Source organism: Eurosta solidaginis, chromosome 2 (assembly GCF_040869045.1).
Source record: "Eurosta solidaginis isolate ZX-2024a chromosome 2, ASM4086904v1, whole genome shotgun sequence".
Lineage (NCBI taxonomy): Eukaryota > Metazoa > Arthropoda > Insecta > Diptera > Tephritidae > Eurosta > Eurosta solidaginis.
Genome location: NC_090320.1, coordinates 233,311,598 through 233,325,064, shown reverse-complemented (window position 1 = coordinate 233,325,064; position 13,467 = coordinate 233,311,598). Strand labels below are relative to the sequence as shown.

The 13,467-nt window shown below is 33.4% G+C and overlaps 1 protein-coding gene across 4 annotated transcripts in view; it reads right to left on the bottom strand.

Annotated features, from left to right (window-relative positions):
* The window catches only part of LOC137240692 (uncharacterized), a 201,746-nt gene that overhangs the window by 44,301 nt on the left and 143,978 nt on the right, over positions 1-13,467 (bottom strand). For all 4 annotated transcript variants that reach the window (XM_067767281.1, XM_067767278.1, XM_067767280.1 and 1 more), the window contains one exon: positions 2,577-3,426. In XM_067767281.1, the coding sequence (XP_067623382.1) occupies positions 2,577-2,709 (133 nt within the window). In that variant the 5' untranslated portion in view covers positions 2,710-3,426. The remainder of the gene's footprint in view (positions 1-2,576; positions 3,427-13,467) is intronic.

Genomic DNA, 13,467 nt, shown 5'->3' with positions numbered 1-13,467 from the left:
CTTGCAAGTCGTAGAGAAATGCTAGGTGTACTATTTATGGCTAGACTTTTAAATGGATCGATTTCAAGCCCATTTCTTTTGAACGAAGTAAACTTGAATGTTCCATGCCGAGTTTCAAGGCATTATAAACCTATAATTCTTAAACAATGCAGAAGCAATTTCCAACTACACGAACCTTTTCTATGTTTGTGTGAAGATTATAACTCTCACTCGAGAATAATTGGTGTTTCGGACTCGCTCTTTGCCATAAAAAAGACGGTTCTATCTTCTCTTAATAATTAAAAAATTATATTTATACTTTTAGTCTATTGTACTTTGTGAATATATATTTCTCAGCTGATGAGTTTCTCTGTAGCTGAGCGGTTTTAGATCTCGGCGCTTAAGAAGCCACTGCCTCTCAAAGACTCGGTAACAAAAAAATTATAAATTACACATAAAAAGAAAAAAAAATTGTATGTATGAATAAAAAAAACAAACAGGATTAGCCTGGTTTCATCGGGCCACTTGAGGGCAGTGCGCTGCCACAACATCCGAGAAAAAAAAAAGTTCTAAGTGACGTTTACATTTTGAGATGCCATCTGTTTGTTTCCATTTCATTTTGACATTTCTTCATACAAATTGACATTTATTTAAAAATAAATTTCAACGCTGATTATGATGCCAGATTGTATGCGCCAAGTGGAGTATAATCGTGGCTAAGTGGCCAAGTTTACGCCAAGTCAAGTCAAATCTATGCTAAGTATCAGTAATGGGGGCTTTATTGTGGCTGAGCTTGCGAAGGCGCCGTTCACAATTTTGTATAGAAAATCCCAAAGTGTGTAGGTTCGAATCCCAGCGGCTCCACACAATCCGGCATAAATCTATTACAAACTATCAGAAATTAAGATGAGATACTGAACGTACATAATAATAGCTGTGTTTTTTTTTTCTTCTATATACCTTTAAGCTTAAACTTTATATGGACTGCTAAGCGAAAAACTTTAAACACACCTCTGAAATTGCTGCGCATAAAATTTGTCGTACTAAATTTCAATACGCATTATACTCAGATGTAACTGAAATATGTGTCTATGTTTCACCCTCTACACTAATTCTATGTATTCTATGTGTGTCCACAATTCATCGCAACTGATTCAGTTATATGTTATACCCTATGGCCATCAGAGGGTTGTGTCTCCGCTTTTCGGTACACCCTGTGCTGTAGCTAGTTATTTAACCACTGCCGCTAGATGATTTTTTTTTACGCGCAAACGTAGTTATAGCTGATAAGTTTATAGCTGATATATAAGTAGTAGATTCTAGAAATAGAAGCACCTAGAAATATGTCAACGAGGAAACCAAACAGTATAAAAAGCAGCAACAGTTGAGGCACGACAATCAGTTTGATTAAGCACGCTATCTGTCGAGCAATAGAAGTGTTATTTTGAAAGTAGTCTAATAAAAACCATTTTGCATTATCGAATATTGGAGTTATTTATTCAACAGTTTAGTGATTCGAACGTTAGCAGAAGGTTGCAAATAAGCGGAATTTCCCTAAATTCGTTACAGTATATAAAAAACAATAAATAAAATATACAAAAAGTTAATAAATTCACCAAGTCAAATATTTTTAGGTTATGGATATGGCGAAAAACCAGAAACCAATTGGTTGGCTATGATATGGTTATGGCTTTAGCGTTATGGTATGGTACCATTAATCGATTACATTGACTTCCAGAAGGTTGGTTCGATCAGCTGTTTTATCTGGTTATGGATAAGTCACCATTAATTGGCCCTTTAAGCACCAATTAAGTAAGGATAGGATAATTCCAGCAGATTATAAAAATACAACGTTGAACTGCATACATAGTACGTGAACCAATCATGTTTTGACATAGTCAAATTCGTGGGTTTTATACTTTAATTCGACGAGATCATTTGGTATCTGGTATTTTTGATGGTTTTTGGAACCAGGGAGTAGGGGCAGAATGGCCTAGGAGGTTCAAAGGGTCACGTAAAATCGTTCCCGAGATGGCCGGGCCGGTACACTTGATGCTTGTTACCGGAACGTACCGGATTTATATGTGACAAAGGACCATCGATAAAACCCCGCAAAACTTTCAGGGAGGGCCATTATCGCTACAACAACAATGTGAAAGAAAAGGTAGCGGAGGGACAGTGGAGAGCGGAATGTGGAGAGCTGGAGGAGAAAAATTAGAAGTCAGAAAGGAAAGAAAAAAATAGTGGGCCAGGGCAAAGAAATTAAGTAGTCGAAAAGCAAAGAAGAGGAAGAAACAGCGAGGGAGTTTTGAAGGGAGACAAGTGGTAGTGGTGGAAAGTGATTAGGAGGGTGACACCAGGGAAGGGAGAAATTAACCTTTGGAAGAGGAAAGGAAAGGAGGAATCGGATAGAAAAAGGAATGAAGAATATTTAGGAATGATAATATGAAGTATATCTGTTTTAAAATAAGGTAGACAAACCATACTTCCCAAAAGAAAATCTGTCGGGTCTATTAGTATAACAGTTATAATATACGTGGAATGATAATAATAATCATTTTACATAAAACATATAACTAAAGTAGATTGATACTCACTTGTTGAACCCATTTGAGCGGCAACTTCGTCCCAAAGCTTGTCCAATACGAATCGATTTCTATGGCAGTCGTCGTTTTGATCCCAAAGCGAATTCCTTACATACACAGCACTTATTAATTCTTCTATCTTCATTTTTTTATACGTTAGATATTAGTTTAAAACTTAAATTTTTTATATTTTAACTTTTTAAGAACAAGGCAGCTACATCGAAGCGATGGAAATTTATCCAATGTGCTCAGTCATAGCGATGAAATCAATATATTTTGCACTCCATGCTCCTTTGCGCGACATACTATGCTTCGTTCTTCACTGTAAGGGGTTATTTAAAAGTTTTTGTCTGCTTTTGTTCGTGTTTGTTTGTCGTTGTAACATCGATATGTAGCACTGTGCTCGTGTTGTTGTTGTTGTTGCTCGTCGCTATGCTCGCTGCTTTGCTTTGTGCAATGCCCTTAAGCTGTTGCCATTTTGGTGCTTTTGGAGCCAGATCTAGCCCTTTTTTTTGTGTTTAGCTCCAAAAATTGAGGTTTAGCCCTAGCTCTTCTTTTGGCCCTCTTCAAAATGTTTGCCCCTTTTTCGTTCCAAATGTATTTCGGCAATACCTATTGTGAAATTTGTAAATTTTTTTTTTGTGTATCGAAGTTTTATTTTATTTGTTTCTTTATGTATATGTGGCAACTCGGCACTCAGCTGATAACAAAAACTTTAAGCGATAAACTGTGTCATGACTCATGAGGTTGTATATTTGCTTTCCAGCTTGTGCAACAGCATAGTGTCACCTTCTAAGAGTTTCGATCCTTTAACTTCAGATTATAATAAATTTTTGTCTCCCGTACCTTATTTTCATTATACCTTTGAAAAATATTTACGAATTAAAAAATAAGGTAAATGTATATTCATTGAAAGGAAGATACCTAATATACATATGTCGCGACTTCATAATTAAATTAACAGAGCAATTAAGGCAACGCTTGCCGCACAATATAGAAACGATTAGCAAAATAGATTTCTTTTCGGTTGAAAACACATTAAGAATTGTAAAACCTCAAAGGTTTGCATATTTCAAAAAAAAAAAAAAAAAAAAAAACAAGTATAGCACTGATGAAATAACACGAGATTAGAAATGCAGTGGGAAAATATCTATCTCCAAAATTGGAAAAATGTGACTTCAACATTAAGTTTTTGGTTTGATGTTAAACAGTATAATTCCAAAAGCTTGTCGATTTTGGCTGCCACTAATTAATGCTGAAGTTGGAAGAACATTTTCAAACATGAGTTTGATTAAAAGGAAACACAGAAACAAAATGAGTTTAGTTATGTTGAATTCGCTTCTGACAATAAGAAGCGGTCTTAATCGGCTGAATAATTGCTGTCATGACTTTGAAATAAACAACGATCTCTTAAAATTAATGAACACAAAAAATATTTATGAGTGTAGCAAAAATAAAAATGCATCTTCTGAGGACGAAATCATAGATTTCGATGTCTAAAGCCCTTCAAACATATCTCGTCCCAACATAAACTTGAATATCGCATACGTGTATTTTAATGGTGATTCGTACACCCGTATGACGTTAAAAATGGGAAAAAATTTTAATTAATTTTCATCGGCCAACATTTTGGCAAGTCGTATTTTTGGCGAATATATAGCCGTGCCGTCATTGTAGTAGTGTGAGAAATACTTTTTACTTTTTAATGATACCTTACCGCCAATTGCCAAAACAAAAGTTAAAAAAAGAAACGTATTTTTGTTATTAAAAAATATAAAATGAACTATAAAAACAGTATTATTTATGTATCTCTCTTGCACCTTATTTTTTGTTTGTTTATTTTACTGTACCTTTTTTATAACTTTGTTTAAGTTTGATTTGAAATAAATGTGAAAACTTACATTGAAAAATATACGTATACTTTTAGCTCTTTTAGCTTTTTCTAGCCCTTTTTTCTAGATTTTAGCCCCAAAGAAATTTTTTTTCTGGCAACACTGCTGGTCACACATGAAAAAAAAAGTAATTAAAGGAGAACTAGAAATTAAAACATAAATAATGTAACAATTTTTAAGTACGTAAATACATGTGTGCATTATACATGTTTGTTACATAGATGCTTTGTTTGTGTATTGAATTACAATCTTAGTAAAAATTTAACTCAACGGAGTAAAAGACTTGATTCCAGTTGGAAACACCAAGTTGTAATCAACTTTCTTATTCGGATTGTTTTGCCGATATGAAGCAGGGCCACAATAACAAAGGCATTAACAGGGTAAAAACAATCTTTGGATCTTACTTCAACTGTTATCAGTTCGTCGTTTAACTCGGAAAAGTATTTTATTAGCAAAATTCGAACTGAGTAATATTTTGTTTTTGTTTATAAGTACTGCTTTGCCAAATTCGTAATCCCTGGACACGCATGCGAATATTTGTAATGTGTAGGGTACGCATTATACATGCATATTCGGCTTTAGTTAAAAGTTCGGATTGGCTGTGCTTGGTGGTGGCAAAATAACGAGCGACATACATATAAATTTGCAAATATATATGCAATTAATTAGTAAATGAATTTAAGGGTCTGGCAAAGTTGTCATAGTCATAACCATTTTTTTACCGTATCTATTGGCAACACTTAGTGGTGCCTTAACCTAAAAATCATGAGATTTTCATAACAATTAAGAAAACGCAAAAATTTACAAACATATTCCACAAATAATAAGTCTCTTAGTCAAAACAAATCAAAAATAAGTAAAGGTGTCTAAGTTGGGATGTAACCGAACATTATATACTCAGCGTGAGCTTCAATTGTACATTTCATTTCAGATAAATTACTTTTCTACATATCACGTGGCACCGCCCGTTTAAAAGAAAAATGTCTCCCCATTTTCTCTTACAATAAAACTTGATAAGTGAAATATCATTGATTAAAAACTATTTTTTGCTAAGTTATAGCTTATTATTCTAGTCTACGACCCTTTTAAACTTGTTTTATATCTAAGGTGCCGTGGTCTTTAACCAATCCCGTCCATTTTTAAACGGTTTTATTTAGCTTGACTTGACAGGCTGGTTGGTTGGATGGCTGGTTGGCACGAATTTTTTAATTGAAATTTAAGTAACTTCCCGATAAGCTACAAGGTTGAAACTTGGAATATAGTTCAGAACCCGATGACAATGCGATAATAAGAAAAAAATCGCCGCTAGGTGGCGCAAGGATCGAGATATTCACAAAAATCGTATCTATCTCGATTCCTTTATACCTGTACAACCAATCGTTATCCAAACAAAGTTAATATACTCTGTGTGCAAAGCACTCTGAGTATAACAATACATAAAATATACAAAAAATTTATAAATTCACCAACTAAAATATTTATAGGATATGGATATGGCGAAAAACCATATATGTAATACTCCTATATTGCTAATAATAATGCGTTTTCTTAATTTTTATGAAAATTTCACGATTTTTAGGTAAAGGCACCAAGAACTGATGCCAATTGATATGGATAAGTAAAAATATGTTTATGACTATGGCGTTATGACTTTGCCAGACCCTTTAGTTGCTTTCCTACCTACATATGTACATAAGGGGTATTCCATCCCATTTCGACCAATTTTGAACCCGACCCCTTTAGAATTGGCTGAAAGTTTTTCTTCTTTTTCTAGCTTACACGTTTTTCCGAATTTTTTAAAATTTTTTCATCCAACTCAAAAAAAGTTATGAATTTAAAAAAAAAAAACACTGTTTTTGTTTTTAAAATGCTATAACTTTTTCAAAAATTTACCGTTTGGGATCTTTTTTTTTAATTTGTTTTTAAATGTACTTTTCGGAAAAAATACAAAAAAAAATTTAAAGTTTTTTTTTGTAATTTTTCAGTTTTTCGAGATTTTTCGAATTTCGCCATTTTTTTTTTTCATAAAAAACTTCAATCAATTCTGCAATCATCCCCATTAATCCCGGAGTGGGCCGATTATTTTTTTTTTATTTAATTGAAAAAAAACTTTAAAAATTTGTTTGTGTTTTTTCCGAAAAATACATTTAAAAACAAATTTAAAAAAAGAAAAAGATCCCAAACGGTCAATTTTTAAAAAAGTTATAGCATTTTGAAAAAAAAACACCGTTTTTTTTTTGATTCATAACTTATTTTGAGTTGGACACCGTTTTTGTTTTCAAAATGCTATAACTTTTTCAAAAATTGACCGTTTGGGATCTTTTTTTTTTTTTAAATTTTTTTTAAATGTACTTTTCGGAAAAAATACCAAAATAAAATTTTAGTTTTTTTTTTCAATTAAATAAAAAAAAAATAATAATCGGCCCACTCCGGGATTAGTGGGGATGATTGCAGAATTGATTGAAGTTTTTTATGAGAAAAAAAAAATGGCGAAATTCGGAAAAATCTCGAAAAACTGAAAAATTACAAAAAAAAAACTTTAAAAATTTTTTTGTATTTTTTCCAAAAAATACATTGAAAAACAAATTAAAAAAAAATATCCCAAACGGTAAATTTTTGAAAAAGTTATAGCATTTTGAAAACGAAAACGGTGTTTTTTTTAAAATTCATAACTTTTTTTGAGTTGGATGAAAAAATTTGAAAAAATTCTGAAAAACTTCTTTCGTAAGCTAGAAAAAGAAGAAAAGCTTTCAGCTAATTCTAAAGGGGTCGGGTTCAAAATTGGTCGAAATGGGATGGAATACCTCATACATATTTACATATAAGCGCATTAGTACAAATACAGCCCAACTGCTGTGTTAATCTGTCTATTGATGCGAGTATAAGCACACTGCTTTTGGCCACAGTTCACTATACTATGCTTTTGGCTCCGGTCATTGATAAGCTAGAATATTGAATATTAAAAATTTATTAATATTAATTATTAAAAATATATAAATATTTTTCTACCTTCTCATTCTTGAGTTCCTACATTGTGTCTTCCAGCTGTTTTCGAGAAAACCAGCCTTAATATTTTTGAAGTGTTTGTCAAAATTTGCAAAATTGCATGACTTTTTCCTTTAGAATATCATTGTTTGGGTTGCCAAAGTTAAAATATTTTTAAACAAATTTTTATTTTATGTAAATTTATGTCTAGAAAATGTTGAGTTGTTCGGGAAAAAGGCAGTACTTTGGTAGAGAAATATCGATGTTATGCACTGAATGTTGGATATTATATTTTCTGGAAAGATGTAACATTTACAGACATCGAATAGCGTTTTAACTCAAATTCGAGGAAAAAGTGACTTTCTGTTATGCCGGGAAGCCACAGATTTAAATATGTTCCTAATTGACCAATCAGAACTCTGAGGTTTCAATACGGATACACTGGAGGATCGCTAATGCGGCAAATATTCCAGATATACGAGTATATTTAGAAAAACAAGTATGAAATATTTAAAACAAAGTAACGATCGCTTGAAATGTGAACTCCACCTGAAAGATTGGCACTATTTACATAAGTGCTTCTATACTTTCATGTTTTAAAGCACAATCTGTGTAGTGTCTATTGTTAAACACATGTCTGCTTCTTGAGAGAGCCAAAAGCGTTTGACACTGGTTCTTGGTCCGTATTACGCCTTAAGATAGAAACCAAAATTTTAAATCACAATAGCTCGGAACTGAAATGGAAATACATGGAGTGCAAAGACCAAACTGCCTGGAGATCTCTTGGTACAGTCGGATATTAGCTGTAAAGTTACATAGAGGTCGACTCAATAGTCTTAGTAGCATTGAAAAAAAAAATTTAATATTTCTGTGAAACTCTGAAATTATTTTATGCATTAGTTTTCTCCGGTTATAGCCTAATAGCATATCTCTACTAAGAGCTTTATACGAGAATTAGGCATCTGAAAGGATTTAACGTGAAATCTTGAAAGTTTTATCTTACAAAATTTAATTAAGAAACGTAGAAGATTTATGATAAATCTTCGTTAAATCTTCAATCATGACAATATTTCAGGTGTGGCAACCTACATTTCATATATCATGTTATTTTTTGGAAAGAAAATATTTTAAGGTGAGAGCAGCTATGGAATCGTAACATACGATCACGGATCGAAAACTATTTTCACTCTTACACATATGTAAGTTCCTGGGCACTCATTTCAGATCGCTATTTAAAATGACCGAAATCGGACTATAACCACGCCCAGTTTTTCGATATCGAAAATTTCGAAAAACCGAAAAAGTGCGATAGTTCATTACCAAAGACGGATAAAGCGATGAAAATTGGTAGGTGGGTTGATCTTATGACGCAGAATAGAAAATTAGTAAAATTTTGGACAATGGGCGTGGCACCGCAATTTAAAAGTTTTGCAAGCTGTAATTTGGCAGTCGTTGAAGATTTCAATGATGAAATTTGGCAGGAGCGTTACACTTATTACTATGTGTGTGCTAAATAAAAATTAGCAAAAACGGATAACGAACACGCCCACTTACAAAAAAATTTTTTTAAAAGTCAAATGTTAACAAGAAATTGAATATCTTTACAGTATATAAGTAAATTATGTCAACATTCAACTCCAGTAATGATATGGTGCAACAAAATACAAAAATAAAAGAAAATTTCAAAATGGGCGTGGCTCCGCCCTTTTTCATTTAATTTGTCTAGAATACTTTTAATGCCATAATTCGAACCAATCCTTGTGAAATTTGGTAGGGGCATAGCTTCTATGCCGGTAACTGTTTTCTGTGGAAATGGGCGAAATCGGTTTAAACCACGCCCAGTTTTTATACACAGTCGACCGCCTGTCCTTCCGCTCGGCCGTTAATACGATAACTTGAGTAAAAATCGATATATCTTTACTAAAGTTAGTTCACGTGCTTATCTGAACTCACTTTATTTTGGTACTAAAAATGGGCGAAATCCGACTATGACCACGCCCACTTTTTCGATATCGGAAAATGAAAAAATGCCATAATTCTATACCAAATACGAAAAAAGGGATGAAAAATGGTGATTGGATTGGTTTTTTGACGCAAAATATAACTTTGGAAAAAACTTTGTAAAATGGGTGTGATACCTACCATATTAAGTAGAAGAAAATGAAAAAGTTCTGCGGGCGAAATCATAAGCCGTTGGAATCATGGCAGGAATACTGTTCGTGGTATTACATATATAAATAAATTAGCGGTACCCGACAGATGATGTTCTGGGTCACCCTGGTCACCATTTTGGTCGATATCTCGAAGAAGCCTTTACATATATAACTAAGGGCCACTCCCTTATTAATACCTATAATTTGATACCCATATCGTATAAGTGTTTAACTTATAGAGTCACCCCTGGTCCACCTTTATGGCGATATTTCGAAAAGGCGTCCACCACTACCTTCTAAAATACTCTTTAATACCTCCCATTTGATACCCATGTCATACAAACACATTCCGTTACCCTAGGTACATTTCCTACATGGTCATTTTCCCTTGTTTTGTCTCCAAGGCTCTCAGCTGAGTATGTAATGTTCGGTTACACCCGAACTTAGCCTTCCTTACTTGTTTTATATACCGTTAGGTGAAAGCTATATTTGCAGTTACGCATTCTACATTATATATTTCCATTCATATTATCAGAGGAATTTTTAAAAACAATATACATTACATCATTGCGTTTCTCAACTTTTCGTTTTATGGAGCTAATCGATGAGTGCACTGAGCGGCTCATATGACTAATATAAAATATGGTTAGGACAAGGCATTTTTGTAAGGCATTAGGGACTGTTATTTTTGTTACATCGATGGGAATTATGAGAAAAATCGACCATAGAAAACACTTGCTCGGTAACCAGTTTCTTTAAAGATATGTAAGTCTTGCTTGTTGAGTAAATAAGGCGTCGGTAAATATACGAGCTTTCTTCGATTGCACTCGTCTCTAATAGGGTTGCTTTAGCAGCATTCCATGGTCTAGAGCCTTTCTGTGGACTCACAAAGGCACTCTAGGCAAACCATAAGAAACTGGGGAAACAAAGCACTTCAGACGGCACTGGATTGAATGCCTAGGGCAAAGGCAGACCAAATGGTTTATACTCCCAGCAACGATAAGAACTAAGCAGAGAGGGATACTATAGTCTGACAAGGCAGACTACTCTCCCATCTAGGTGGCGTGACTCTTAATATGGAGTAAAAAGCCTGAAGAGGTTCTTGATACATTAAAAGTCTCTATATACATACATACATAATAGGCTGAAAGGTGAAGCACAATAAACGTTCGCGGATCAAACAGCGCTGACGAAGTATTTCTCTACATACATACATAATAGGCTGAAAGGTCAAGCATTTCCTATTAACCGCATTTGCTGGGTATCTACATATATATATATATATATATATCTACATATATATATATATATGTATGTATGCAAAGAGAAGCCAAGTGCTTGGCTGCCTAGAGCACGACTGGGATACTTTCTCCTAAATTAGGTTATGTGCAGGGACCCTTTTTAGCGTTTTTTTTCTGGAATCACAAAAGTTGTCCTAAGTAAAAATCGTTGAGGTCGCGGGGGTCCCCATGGGTTCATAAGGAATCATGCTTTCCTTTATTTTTCTGGGTTTTTGGTCAATAATTAAATGCATTTAAAATTACTAAAGAACCGATAAGCCTGTCAAAATATAAATTTATATATTGTAGGCTGGGAATTTGAAATATAAACATTTGACAAGTCATATATCCCTGAAGCTTATAACTCCACACAGCTGGAAATTCGAACCTAAATTTTAGACCCACCAAAGGTTTAAGAAATTTTTTTGGTATTTTTGTATACAATTTTATTTATTTATTTATTTATTTAGTCTAGTAACAAATGTTTAGTACAGACACTTATGACTAAATTACAGAGACGAGCTTATATTAAGCCAGGCATGCTTAACCAACGAACCGATATCATTTCGTTACGATAATTAGCGTTAATAAACGAAACAAAGTCATTTCGTTTCGTTTATTAACGTTAAGAACGTCAAATTAACGAAGTGATTTTGCTTCGTTTTCTGCCATATCAAAACGAAATCAAATCGTTTATGTTGATTATTAATTTCAAACTATGCTGGCAAAGCTGATTGATGGCGGAGTCATTAAAGGTGAAGCCATTAGCTAAGCTGATTGCAACTTTTCTCATGAATTTTGACAGTACGAACATTTCTCAGAGTATTTTGACATTACCACCAACGAATTACACAAACAAATTACATGGAGTTCGTGTGTATGTCCGCTCGCTGTTAGCACCTTACTGGCTTCACCATGGCTATAGCATTGCCAGCACAATTCAAACTTTAAGTATTACGTTTTTGTTAACGTTTTTACCGTTAACGAAAGCTTTTCGTTTCGGTTAAAAACGAGATACAATTTATCTTGATAATTTCTTTATCGATAATATTTCGAAGTGTTTCAACGGAAACGGTGGAAATTTTTTGATAAACGATTAGCTTAACGTTAAGGTGCATCCCTGTATTAAGCTATGGAGAACACTAGCAAAAAGAATTTATATTATTACAGATTAAGTAATTTTTTAGTTTAAGTTGAAAAGCGGGTTTTGAATCGGAGAAATCAATATCCAAAACACTTGAGAAGCAAATTTTGAAATAACTACAGATGTTTTCAGTTTTTTTTTGGTTTAGACTTGACTTGATAAATTGACGAAATTATGATAAAAAATTTAAGCTCATAAAATGTTCAATTTAAAACGAAAAAAAGCTTCGATTTTAAAAAACTCGCAAACAAATATTTTTCATCATTAAATTGACTCTGGATGAAAAATTAAAAGTAAACCTAATTTTGGAATATCAAGAAGAGATGTGAGTATATGTAGTAGTAAATTATTTTGAAAAATACTTTATAACATTATAGAAACACTAGCTGTGTTTTTTTACATCTGTATACGTTTACGCTTAAACCTTATATGGACTGCTAAGCGTTAAACTTTATCTACTCTTCTGAAATTGCTGCGCAGAAAATTAGGATTCCTAAATTTCAATATGCTTTATACTCAGATCCAACTGAAATATGTGTCTATGTTTCACCTCTATGTAACCTCTATGTATTACTTCTACAAATGGTGTGTATGCACTATTCACCACAACCGATTCAGCTATACACTACTCATACAAAAATGTTTCACCTAACCAAATTCATATGTGCTTATTTTTGAAAAAGCTATATAATCTTTTGCAGCAAGTGCAGCGAAAATGAAGTTTAGAATTTTTTTTCGTGTGTTTCTTTTTTTCGTAAACTATTGAAAATAATTGATTTTTGATTGTCATTTGTTACGTTGACAATAAAATTCGAAACACCAAGCAAAACCGACTAGAGTGTTCCCTCCATTAGTTATTCAACAATGAAAACATGAGATAATTAAGAATTCGTATTGTGGCGAATGTTGACATCACTAGGTTGTTAGTAAATAATCAACAAGAACAAATACAGGTAGCAGCCAAACTTATGTACGTGCACACACAGAACTAGCAGCTCGAAGTGAAGAAACATCTCACACACACCCATGTAGTCATCAGCCGAAGTTGTTACTCACACATACACACATATAGAGCTCAATTACCAAGCAGGAAATGCAACAGTTCTAGAAGGTGAAACGCCCAGACCTTAGTAGAAATATGTGGACGAGGCAACAGAGAGTATAAAAGCAGCACAAGCTGAGGAATGACTAACCGGTTTGATTTAAACACGCTATTAGTTGCGAAGTGAAGTATAATTTTGCAGTAAAATTTTACTACTCCCAAAGTAGTCTAATAAAGACCATTTTGCAATACAGAATATTGGAGTTATTTATTCGACAGTTCAGCGAACCGAACTTTAGCAGAAGGTTTCAAATAAGCGGAATTTCCCTAAATTCGTTACAGTATTTTGTATGGGTATATGCTGATGACATTGATATAATCGGCCTAAACACCCGCGCCGCGCCGTT